The following is a 12,932-nucleotide window of genomic DNA, read 5'->3' on the forward strand; positions in this document are numbered from 1 at the left end:
ACATCCCACCCCGGCACCTACACACCTAACCCAGCCACCACCCAAACCCCACCCAGACACCCACCCACTCAACCCAGCCGTCCAACCCAGATGCCTAGCCCAGCCAGACACCAACCCACCCAGCCAGACGCCAACCCAGCCAGCCAGATACCCAACCCAGACACTCACTCAACCCACTCTCAACATAGACCCAACTCACCCACCCAACTGTGCGTGTGGAGACACCCAGAAACCCAGCCACCCAGCCAGGCAGCAACCCAACTCATCCACCCAGCCAGACGACTAGACGCGCCAGCCATCCAGACACCAATCCGCCCATGAGCCAGGACCTGTTAAGGCGCGGAGCTTTTGTGACCAGCATCTGCAAAGCCCAAGACGCTCACAAGAGTATTTTCTTTCTCTCTGTCTGTCTGTCTGTCTGTCTGTCTCTCTGTCTGTCTGTCTGTCTGTCTGCTTGTGGCAGGTAAGTTGATTCAATCGCAAAGAGAGAGAGAGAGACAGACAGATAGATAGAAAGAAAGAGTAGAGAAGGTGGTGGAGAAGAGACAACACAAACTTGCAAAAGTGTGTGGGGGGGAGGAACAACAAAAAAAGGAAAGGATGGCATTGCTTTGCATTAATAATGATGCGGTTTCTTACCTGTTTGAACTGTTCCTCGTAGGTCCACTCGTGTTGCTGTGCCTGTGACTGTGACTGGGGTTGGGGTTGGCACTGGGGTTGGCACTGGGGTTGGCACTGGGGCTGAGGGACAGCCAGTGGGGAGAGGGGCTGCCCAGCCACACGGTAATGTTGGTGCCCAAACCTGGACAGCTGGACCGGGGTCCTTTTGGGAGAGTGTCCGGGGAGATGGTTCAGCCTCTCACCATCTCCCTCTGCCTCACCATCTCCATCCTCCTCCTCCTCCCCATCCTCCTCCTCCTCCTCCTCCTCCTGTTGCTGCTGCTCTCTCTCCTCCTCCCCATCCTCCTCCTCCTCCACCACCTCCTCCTCCTCCTCCTCCTCCTCCTCCTCTCCCAGCTCCTCCTCGTCCTCCCCGGGGTCGGGGTCTTGCTCCATCTCGTCCTCCTCGGACTCGGACAGCCCCGCCGGCTGCGGGGAGAGGAGGGGGCGGTGGGGATGGGGATGGGGATGGGGATGGGGGGGATGGGGGGCCCCGCTGGACCCCAGCCCGGCGTCTCCCAGCCCCGCGAGGGCTGCGGCTCTGACCGCCGCGAGGTGCTGCTGGAGCGCAGTGGCGCTCATGGGCTGCGGCTGCTTTTGCGGAGCTCGGGGGTCCCGGGGGTCCCGGGGTCTGTCCCTCTCGTCCCTCTCCCCCCTCTCCCTCTCCCTCCTCTGCCTCTCCTCCAGCTGCAGCCTGGCCTGCTGCTGCCTCTGCAGGTTCTCCATCACCGCCTCCAGCCTCATACCGTGCGGGGTTTGCGGATGCGGCTGCGGCTGCGGATGCGGCTGCGGATGCGGCGGCGGCTGCTGGTGGGGCTGAGCGCCGGCTGCGGAGATCAGGCTGAGCCCATTAGCGGCCGTTAGACCCTGCTGGGTGTGTGGGGTTTTTTTTTGCAGGAGGGAGGGAGGGAGGGAGAGAGGGAGAGAGAGACACACACACACACACAGAGAGAGAGAGAGAGATAATAATGATAATAATAATAATCATTGCATTTCCTGAATATACATAAATAAATGCACACGTGCAGATAAATACTGTATATACACATATACTCTCACACACACATATACTCTCTCTCACACACACACACATACTTACACACACACATATACTTACACACACATATATACTTACACACACACATACTTACACACACACATATATACTTACACACACATATATACTTACACACACACATACTTACACACACACACATACACACACATATACTCTCTCACACACACACACACATACACACATATACATATACACACACACACACAATTGCACATACACAGACAATTGCACACGCACAATTGAACATACATATTCGCACACACACACAATTGCACACATATGTATGTATATAGATATATATACACACGCACACACCATTGCACACGAACACACACACGCACACACACACATATATATATATATCACTCACACCCACACACATCAATACACTTACATTTAAACCCCGGCAAAGAAACTCACAACTCACTCAACTTCCCGACTCTCCTTCTCTCTCTCTCTCTCTCTCGTGTGTGTGTGTGTTGTGTGCAGTGTTTTTTTTTGCTCAGCCCTCTGTCTGTGATCGATAAATATACAGTATTATCTCAGCCCCGATTTGTGTGTGTGTTGAGAGTGGTGAAGGGGAAAGGGGAGGATAGCAAACAGCACTACACTGAGAGAGAGAGAGAGAGGGGGGGGGGTTGCAATGTGGGGTGTGTTGGGTGTGGGGGAGGTGGGAAGAGAGAGATAAAAGTTTAACTAAACTTTTAGCAATTGTTCACTTACTTTGCAACACTTTTCCCCTTCCTTTCCCTCCACAATTTCCATCCTCTTCACCACACACACACACACCCACACACATACACACACACACACATATATATATATATAACCAGCCATAAAGCAAACCAATGCAAAAAAAATCTCAATTCACACACTGCTGGGTGGGGAATTTTAAACAAAAAAATATATATATAGCAAAAAAATTTCTTAAATAACACGTCGAATCGGTTAAGAAGCATTTTTCACCAAATTCTTTTTTTTAATTAAAAAATGTAAAAAAGTAATAAACGCACCACCCACCCCCCCCCACACACACACACATACACACAGAGAAAAAAATTGATCAAATAAAACTTTTAAATATATAATGTATATGATATATGTATATATATATATATAGTTAAAAGGCGAAGCAATGTTGGATTTGCAAAGAGATCGATGGCTTTCTGTCTCTTGCGCCTCTTTCGGTCACAAAAATCATCCCTTTTCGGTGCTTTTCTTTCATTTAAAAGACACAAACAGGCAGGAAAATATCGAAAGTTGTGAATTAAATTTGGAGAATTATAGTTACAGATAAATATGGGTTATAGTTGTACCCCATAAAACACACACACACACACACATACACACACACAGCAACAGCAGCTGAGACCCTTTGCTTATTTATAGTACACAATTATATTTCATTGTAATTAATTACATATATATATATCAAATAATCAGTTTGCGATGTTTTTCCAACAAAAATAGATACTAACCATTCTCTATCAAATGATTGATTCAAAGTTGCTCAAAATCTCACTATCTTGGCCCGAATAGTATTTAAGGCAAACGATAAATGTTTTCTGGTTGAAATGACTATTTTTTTTTTGACTTGCCACAACACCTCCCCCAAAACCAATTTAACACCCCCTCCCCCTCCCAAACACACACACACACACTCCCCTCCCAAACACACACACACACACACACTCCCCTCCCAAACACACACACTCCTCCACAGTTCAGGATCTCATACCCTGTCTTATCTTTAGAAATATCGACACGTACACAAAATTACTCACTTTCCAATCCCCTCCCTCCCTCCCTCCCTCTTCCCCTCCCTCCCTCCCCCCCAAAAAAAAATTCCTAATAGTTTAAGGGGTGGGGTGTTTGGAGAGAGAGGAAACTTCACTCCAGTGCTTACTGTTTCCAAAGCGATAGGTTCTGTGCGGTAAACAGCGAAAGCCACACAGCAGCGCCCTTGTGCGGAAAATATGGACCTCATCGGTTCAAGCGAATCGCTTTGCCCCGAATATCTGCTGTCCATCAACCCACAGCAACTTCCCTATCCCATACACATACACACACACATACACACACACATATACATATATATACACATACATACATACATAATACATATAAACATACACACATATACATATATATATACATACATATATATACACACACAATAATACATATACACACACATATATATACACATACATATATACACACATGCATAATAATACATATACACACACACATATATACACACACATACATAATAATACATATATACACACACACATATATATACACACATACATAATAATACATATATAAATAAACATACACACATATATATATTCACACATGCACATATATACACACATGTATACACACACGTGCACATATACACACACACACATGCACATATATACACGCACATACACACACACACACATATATATACACACACAACACACATATATATATACACATACACACAGACAGGGCGCTTTAATGCACAATTAACAACCCCTTACCCTCCAGCTTTGCTCGATCACCTTTAGTATATATTTTTTAACAATATGCATGTTAAAAATATTTCGATTGCAATATATATATCTCTCTCACATACACACACACACACACACACCAAAGGCGCTTTAAATGCACACTTTACCCCCAGCCCCACACTCCACTTTTGCCAGATCACATTTGGCATTTTTTTATGCATAAAATCAAGTAAATAAGCGAAAAAAAATATTTCGATTGCAATGTACGATCTCTCCCCCCCTCTCTCTCTCTCTCTCTCTCCCACTTCCTTGTACGGTTTTGTCTTACCGAGTTTCCTACAAAACTTTATCGAACGCTTTTCAAATATATATCTGTTTATCAAGAAAATAAATGAATCAATCGGTCGCAACCCTTTTAAACGCGTTTTATTCGTGTTAATAAGCAATTGTAGATATTGGCAATCGTTTGTGTGCTATCTCTCTCTCTCTCTCCCTCTCTCTCCTTCCTCTCTCTATCTCTCTCCTTGACCCTCCTGTTTTCAGATCGTTGCAATTAAAATATTCCCACTGTATTTAAACCCCAGACATCAGTGATCTGTGATTCCAACATGTAGAAAGTCTCACCGTGTTATTGCCTTTGACCAAACTTTTTTTTGCTGTGTCTGTGTCAAAACTTAAAAACATTGCTCTTTCGCTCCTGGGTATGTATGGATCCGTGTGTGTGTGTATGTGTGTGTGTAAGTGTGTGTGTCTGTATGTTTGTGTATCTGTGAATATGTGTCTGTGTGTGTGTGTGTCTGTGAGTGTGAGTGTGTGTCTGTGAGTGTGAGTGTGTCTGTGAGTGTGTGTGTCTGTGAGTGTGAGTGTGTGTCTGTGAGTGTCTGTGAGTGTGTGTGTCTGTGAGTGTGTGTGTCTGTGAGTGTGTGTCTGTGAGTGTGTGTGTCTGTGAGTGTGAGTGTGTGTCTGTGAGTGTGTGTCTGTGAGTGTGTGTCTGTGAGTGTGAGTGTGTGTCTGTGAGTGTGTGTCTGTGAGTGTGTGTGTCTGTGAGTGTGAGTGTGTGTCTGTGAGTGTGTGTCTGTGAGTGTGTGTGTCTGTGAGTGTGAGTGTGTGTCTGTGAGTGTGTGTCTGTGAGTGTGTGTCTGTGAGTGTGTGTGTCTGTAAGTGTGAGTGTGTCTGTGAGTGTGTCTGTGAGTGTGTGTGAGTGTGTGTGTCTGTGAGTGTGTGAGAGTGTGTGTCTGTGAGTATGTGTGTCTGTGAGTGTGTGTGTCTGTGAGTATGTGTGTCTGTGAGTGTATGTGTCTGTGAGTGTGTGTGTGAGTGTGTGACTGTGAGTATGTATGTGTTTTGCAAACTCAAAAGATTGCTCTGGAATGTAACTTCTCCCTCAAAAACGAAACAGAACAAATCCCAACACTACACGTCGCCTCAAAACGTCCAGTTTAAATAAATGAATATATATCTATATACATGTACACACGGGGGGGGGCTCTTGTTTAGTTACAAATCAGTCGTTCATCCCATTTGTTTCAGTATTTTCCACATTCCCCCCACCACCAAAATAAAACAACATACACCAACAATTCCAATTTCTGTTATAATCCAGACACATTTTTTCTTCTGAATATTTTTAATGCCCCAATTAAAGTTTGCTGAGTCTCCCACCACCCTATTTGTGTTTGTGTTTCCCCCTGTCTCCACCCCCCCCCCCCGCCCCACCTCTCTCTTCTCTCTGCACACTTTTTTGGGTGACTTTTTGATTTTTTTTATATAAATGGCTTTTCTAACCTCTTCCCCTTCCCCCCTCTTTCCACTCCCCCTCTCCTCAGCAACCCCCCCCCCCCCCCCCCACACACACACACACAGACACCAACCATCATTAAAATATTTACAGAGACACAGAGAAACACACACACAGGACAGACAAACATACAGTCAACAGCTCCCAGGTCAGTCCTCTGCTCTTTCCCATTGTAACTTAATCTGGGAAACCAGAGAGAGACACACACACACACACACATAGAGAGAGACACATAGACAGACACAAACAGAGAGACACACACACATAGAGAGAGACACACAGACACAAACAGAGACACACAGACACAAACAGAGACACACACACACAGACACATAGAGTGAGACACACACACACAGACACAAACAGAGACACACACACACACAGACACATAGAGAGAGACACACACACACATAGAGAGAGACACACAGACACAAACAGACAGACACACACACACACACATTGAGAGAGACACACACACATAGAGAGAGACACACACACACACACACAGACACATAGAGAGAGAGACACACACACACACAGATAGAGAGACTCAGAGAGAGAGAAAAACAGACAGACAGAGGGACACACACACAGACAGAGAGAGACAGAGACAAACAGAGAGAGAGAGACACACATAAAGACATAGAGACACAAAGAGAGAGAGAGAGAGAGAGATGCAGAGACACACACACACATAGAGGGAGAGAAACACACCCAGACAGACAGACAGACAGACAGACAGAGAGAGGTGGGGAGGGGGGTGGAGAGAGAGTTTGGATTATTACACACAGTATAAATAAGAATACAGAAATCGCACCCTCACCAAAGCTGTCTTAGTCACTACACTTGCGTTGTCAACCATGATTCGTGTAGTTTTCTGCCTCTCTCTGACTGTCTCTGTTTGGTTGTTGTTTGGTTACTCTCCTCCTCCACTCCACATCTATTACTCCACTGTAAATCCCTTGTCCGACAATCCGGGTTTGTGTTTTATTTCCACATCGAGTGTCTGGATCGCCTGGTGAAGGGATTGCACCCCACACCAACACCCCCCCACCCACCCACCCACTACCACCACCAATCAACCAACCAACACCCCCACCCACCCAACACCCAACTCCTTTCCCTTTCCCCCCCTGCAAGACACCCATCAACACACATGCACAGACATCGTTGATGTTGCCAACTGTGTTAATATCACAGCCCTGAAAGCAACAAGTGTGTCTGGGGGGGGGGGGGGGGTGGGATAGAGATTGATGTGTGTGTGTGTGTGTATGTGTGAGGAGGGGGTGCAGTTTGTATGACCAAGACTCTGACAGCCAAACCTCTACTCCCATTTGCTAAATAGACGTCAATGTGTTGATAAATAGAAGAGACAACGATCAGTGCAAAGAAAACACACACAAAAACCCCTCCTTTCTCTCTTTCTCTCTCTCTCCCTCCCTCCCAGCTCCCTTCCTTCTTTCATTCATCCTTTCCCCTTCGTTCCTTGCAAAAGGTTTCAATATCTATATGTGTTTTATCTACCCCCACTCTCTTTCTCCCTACCTCCACCAACCCATTCAAACATAGGATCTGTATTTTTATAGATTTGGGTTTCACACTGATGAATGTCATGTGTGATTTTTTTCTCTCTCTCTCTCTTTCTCTCTCTGCACGATCGGGGGAACCAGTTTTGAATTGACTCCAATGTGAAAAGGAGAGAGAGGGAGACTTCTCAACCAAGTGATAAGGTGCTATATCGAAAGCAAGTATTATTATTATTATTATTATTATTATATGGATGCCCACCAAAGGGTGGCAGAAAGAAGAGAAGGGTTAAATACATACAGTCGATTCACTTTACAGTATATTCTGTGAAGCGCTTTGAGATGTTTAGAAGACGTGAAAAGCCTTATATCAAATGCAAGGATTATTATTATTATAAGGGAGATTGTAGTGTTAATGTCACTCCCACACACACACACAGATCAGCCTTATCATCTATCACCCACACAAAATACACAGTCAAAATATTTTACTGTACGTAGAGTCTGTAGCGTAGTGGTTAGTGCGCTCGTCTTGCAAGTGAAAGGATCCGGGTTCGATTCCCGGGCGGGGCGAAACTGTTGGCAAGTTTCCTTACTCCACACGCCTCTGTTTACCTAGCAGTAAGTAGAAACCCAATCCATTTTAGGATCGCTTTCAGAAAGGTAATAATCCCTTAAACAAATCTGACTCAATCCACGACTGTTTGTGGGACACTGCTGTGCGAAATTGGATGACACGTTTCACCCACAAAATATACTGTCAATTCACTTTACAATCTATTCAATGACGTGATAAGGCGCTATAACAAATGCAAGGATTAATATTATTATTATTATTAAGTGCCTCCCCTCCCTCCCACGCGTACACAGATCAACCCAGCAAATAGCTGCAAGCATTTACTTGAAATTGACATTTGTACATTACTGGGGTAGCAATCAGTCTCACCTCCGTTGATGTGTGCGTGCAATACAGATATATTGTGCAGAGTGTGGCAATTTTAATAATAGGATCCAGGGTTTGTGTGTGTGTGTGTGTGTGTGTGTTGGGGGGGTGATGGTATGTGGGGAAATATACAGCAACAATATGGTGAAAGCCATGTGAGAGATTTTTTTTTGAGATGGAAAGGACTGGGTGTGGTTGGAACTGGAATTTGTGAAGTGAAGGGTGTGGGAGGTGGGGAAATGTTTAAACATTAAACATGCAAACAAGTTTCTAAATGAATTAAACAGATGTTCATGACAGCAAACCGACACAGAGGGAAGGAGGGCGGGGAGAGGAGGTAGAAAGAGATAGAGAATTAAAAGGAACTGAGATGGTGGGAAAGGTTCCTTCTTGCAAACAACAGAAAAAGGTCCTTTAAATGCCTTGCCTTTCACTGTAATGTGTATATATAAATGTTTAAAAGCAAAACAAACAGGATTAATAAACAGAAAGGAGAGGAGTGGGGGGGGGGGGGGGGGGCAGGGGAGAGAACCATCAGCACAGTAAAATGAATTGTGCAACAGGTTCCAGACAAGTCAAATGATTGACACAACCAGCTTTGCCTCAGTTTACGCCTGCACTGAGCTGAGGTGTGCCTTTTACCGCTGTGTCAGCTTAGATCGGCTGTTAGTTATGGGTTCGTGGCCTGTGTTCAGAACTGTAAAGCTCCTTGTCTAAGGCAATCGTACCGTAAAGCTCTTTCCGACAAGATTCATTGTCTCCTTGGATGTGTCTGTTAAGGTGAGAGTCTCGTCCACTTTTGCAGGGATATTTCACATCCCACGACATTACGTATTGAAAAGCGATGTCCTGACCAACAATCCAGTGAAGTTGGCCATTTACTTACTTCGTGGCTGTACGCTGAGCGCAGAACGGCTTCTCAAATGTGACATGAAGTGCTTCGAGGTGATCTGATGTATGCGTGAATGGGTTCTGTGTCAAATGCTTTTATTAATCAGCTGTGAATTCGCTTCACAATATATTCTGTGAAGCCCTTCGAGACGTCTCAATGACGTGATAAGGCGCTAAATAAAATGCGACGATTATTATTATTGTTATTGACCGACAAACAACAAAAAAATATATATTCAGCGCCTTTCAAGTAGAACTTTAGGAGTCAGCGAAGATGCTGTGCAAGGGAAAGGGTGTGGTGGGCTTTAAGCATGTTTGAAGAGGTGGGACTTAAATTCAGAAAGAGAGGGCGAGACAGATTGGTAGAGGGAAGGAGTTGCAGGGGTCATAATAATAATACATAATAATCCTTGCATTTGATATAGAGCCTTATCACATTGTTGAGATGTCTCAAAGGGCTTCACAGAACATACTGTAAAATGTATACTTTATGGGCAGAACATGGCAGCCAATTGCGTACAGTTTCTGAAGTGAGTGACCAAATTCTTCTTATTTTTTTGAAGGGATTACTACCCCAAGAATGTGATACGCCAGTCGACTAACAATCGGGTTCCAACTTATTGCTAGGAAACAGAGGCGTGTGGAGTAAGGGAACTTGCCTAAGATTTTGCCCTGCCCAGAAATCAAACCCTGATCCTCTCGCTTGCGAGGCATGTGTCCTTACCACTACAATACAGGACCTTACAAGATGGGAGAGATAAGGAGGAGCTAGGGAATGGACCTAATTTATAGCTGCACTGAGGTGTGACATTTAACTCAAATGGTAACTGGACATCTGAGACATGTCCGAGCTAATACACAGCTGTTGAATGGATGAGAAATCGACACCAGGAGCTTTGAAAACATTTGCTTTCATTAAGAGGTTTGCACATCAGATTATGGATATTTAATATTTTGCACAGATTTCAGAGGAAATGAATGAAGCAACATTTCTTTATGCTGTTCAAGCAAGATAACGTTTGGCTTGACCTACAACATTGACACAGTGCACTACACATAGAGTATCACGGAACAGATCGATTTCAAGATCCTCTCACTTGTCCACAAATCCTGTCACACCTGGCACCTCCCTACCTTTCTGACCTGCTTTCTCCCCACTCCACTGCCCACCGCCTCCACTCGGCTGGCTCCCGCTTCCTGCTATCCCTCGTTCCCTTCACTCCACCATCGGCAGCCTTGCCTTCAGCCACTACGCTCCGAAGCTTTGGAACTCTCTCCCTCAATCCCTTCATCTACGACCACCTCCCTCCTTCCTCCCCCCAGCTCTGTGCCAGTTTCCACCACTGTTAAGCACTTCGAGACATCGCGTCGCATGAATAATAATAATAATCCTTGCATTTGATATAGCGCTTTTCACGTCGGGAGGACGTCCCAAAGCGCTTCACAGAACACACTGTAAAGTGAATTGACTGCATATTTGTGGGCTAACGCGGCAGCCAATTGCGCACAGCAATGTCCCACAAACAGTCGTAGATTGAAAATGACCAATTTATTATTGGTTTTGGTTTTGGAGGGATTATTATTGAAGGGGGCTATTTAAATGCAAGTTGTTGTGGTTGATAATGTTTGACGCATCTCTATTATACAAGGGAGGGGGCATCAGCAATATCTTGATAACCTAACAATTTCCTTCTCAAGAATCCCGCCTGCCTTCGATTTTCAGGTAATTTTCAGAGTATCGGTTTAATATAATTCAGTCTGAGTTGAAGTATTTTCTTGTAATAATAACAGTAATAATCCTTGTATTTGGTACAGCGCTTTATCACGTGGTCAAGATGTCTCAAAGCGCTTCGCAGGCTTTATCGCAAAGTGTAGTGACTGTGTATTTTGTAGGTGAACTTCATTTTGGATTTTCTAGGTTCTTCAGATGAGACGTTATACCGAGCTCTTGTCTGCCTGTTCAGGTGGATGTTAAAGATCCTGCGGTGCTAACTCAAAAAAATGAAGGGAGTTTCTCCCGGTGTCCTGGCCAAAAATCCCCTGAATAAAATGAGTCATTCACTGTTTTTGGAGAACATTGCTATCTGCAAATTTGTTGCCACATTCGCACAGAAAAACAGCCACAATATTTCACAGTAAAATCCTGTGAAGTACTGAAATGACTCATCGTTGTGGTAAGGTGCTAGGCAAATGCAAGTGTTATTATTATTAAATGCAAGAATTGGGTCATTACAGTACAGTTAAGAGTGGGCACAGAGTAGTGGAGGATTTGGGTGTATACCTCAGTGGCTCCATGTTAGAATCATAGAATTTACAGTATAGAAAGCAACCGTTTGAATCTATGCTAATGCTATGTCCTTCACTGAAGCTAACTGATCTAAATCCCTGCTCTTTCGCTGTATCTTTTTATATGGTTTCCATTTTATATGGTTCAAATTGCCTGCTGCCAAATTGGCTTGGAGGCGCCTTGACAACCTGATAAGGCATGGTATCAAATGCAAGGTATCAAATGCAAGGTTTATTATTTGAACATTTATTCAGTTTCCTTTTAACTGTTGTATTTTTGGTCTCGGTAACCGCAGGCATTCGTGGCAAAGCAAGCCATGTTCTAGTGCGACAATGTAGCTTTTCCAGTGACAATCTGTGGTTAGCTCATTACCTCAGCTAACCTTGTCTCAGGTATCAGCTTGGCTTAGTTGGTAGCACTCTCACCTCTGGATCAGAAGGTTATGGGATTATTATTACTGATGTTCTGCCATGTCTTGAGCTCTCAGTCACAGCTCGCATTCTAGTGAGATGCTGCATTGCCAGAGGTGCCATCCCTTTGGAAGAGATGGTAAACTGAAGTTCTCTCTGCTCAAAAAGGGGTGAAAAGATCACGTGTAAAGGAAAGTGAGCATGTTTTTTTCTCCTGGCATCTTGGCCTTTCGCAGATCAATTGGTCGTTCTGTTTCTGGGAACTCGCGGGATCAGCAGTCGGGCTTTCAGTCTATTCTACCCCTACTTTGGAACTCCATCCCAGAATCCCCACACCTTCCTCCCTTTGACCATGACTTAGATTGTCTTCCCTCCCTCCCACTCCCATCCCATGTCTGTTGGCCCCTACCCCCATTTCGGGCGCAAACATTGTCCAAAGCCTTGGGATGTCCTCCCAACGTGAAAGGTGCTATACAAATTTGAGACCGGAAATAGAGGTCAGCTTTGCTGCAAATTATGGTTGAGAGGGAGAAAGTTCAAGCACCGGTTTAAGAAAGAAGAACATCAATGATAATGTCTTATTGCGCTTTGGGACGTCCTCCTGATGTGAAAGGCGCTCTATAAATGTAATTTTGTTGTTGTTGTTGTATTGATATCACACCCTATCATGTGGGTAAAACATCTCAAAGCGCCTCACAGGATTTAATGTAAAGTGTCTTTACTATCTATTTTGTAGACGAACGCGGAAGCCTATTTGTGCAGAGCAATGTCTCGCAAACAGCCATGGAGTGAGTTATGAATTTGATCTGGGGGATTGTTGGCCAGGATATAC

General features: G+C 44.5%; 1 protein-coding gene across 1 annotated transcript in view; it reads right to left on the reverse strand.

Moving 5' to 3' along the window:
• LOC103180969 (AT-rich interactive domain-containing protein 3A) overlaps nucleotides 1-1,404 on the reverse strand; it is a 129,518-nt gene extending 128,114 nt beyond the window's left edge. Inside the window, exons 1-2 of the mRNA XM_042331936.1 lie at nucleotides 1,337-1,404; nucleotides 640-901 (exon numbers count right to left, since the gene is read on the reverse strand). Coding sequence (XP_042187870.1) covers nucleotides 640-901; nucleotides 1,337-1,404 — 330 coding nt within the window. The remainder of the gene's footprint in view (nucleotides 1-639; nucleotides 902-1,336) is intronic.
• Nucleotides 1,405-12,932: the final 11,528 nt, after the last annotated feature.

The sequence above is a fragment of the Callorhinchus milii genome, unplaced genomic scaffold (assembly GCF_018977255.1).
Source record: "Callorhinchus milii isolate IMCB2004 unplaced genomic scaffold, IMCB_Cmil_1.0 Scaffold1, whole genome shotgun sequence".
In the NCBI taxonomy this organism is placed as follows: domain Eukaryota; kingdom Metazoa; phylum Chordata; class Chondrichthyes; order Chimaeriformes; family Callorhinchidae; genus Callorhinchus; species Callorhinchus milii.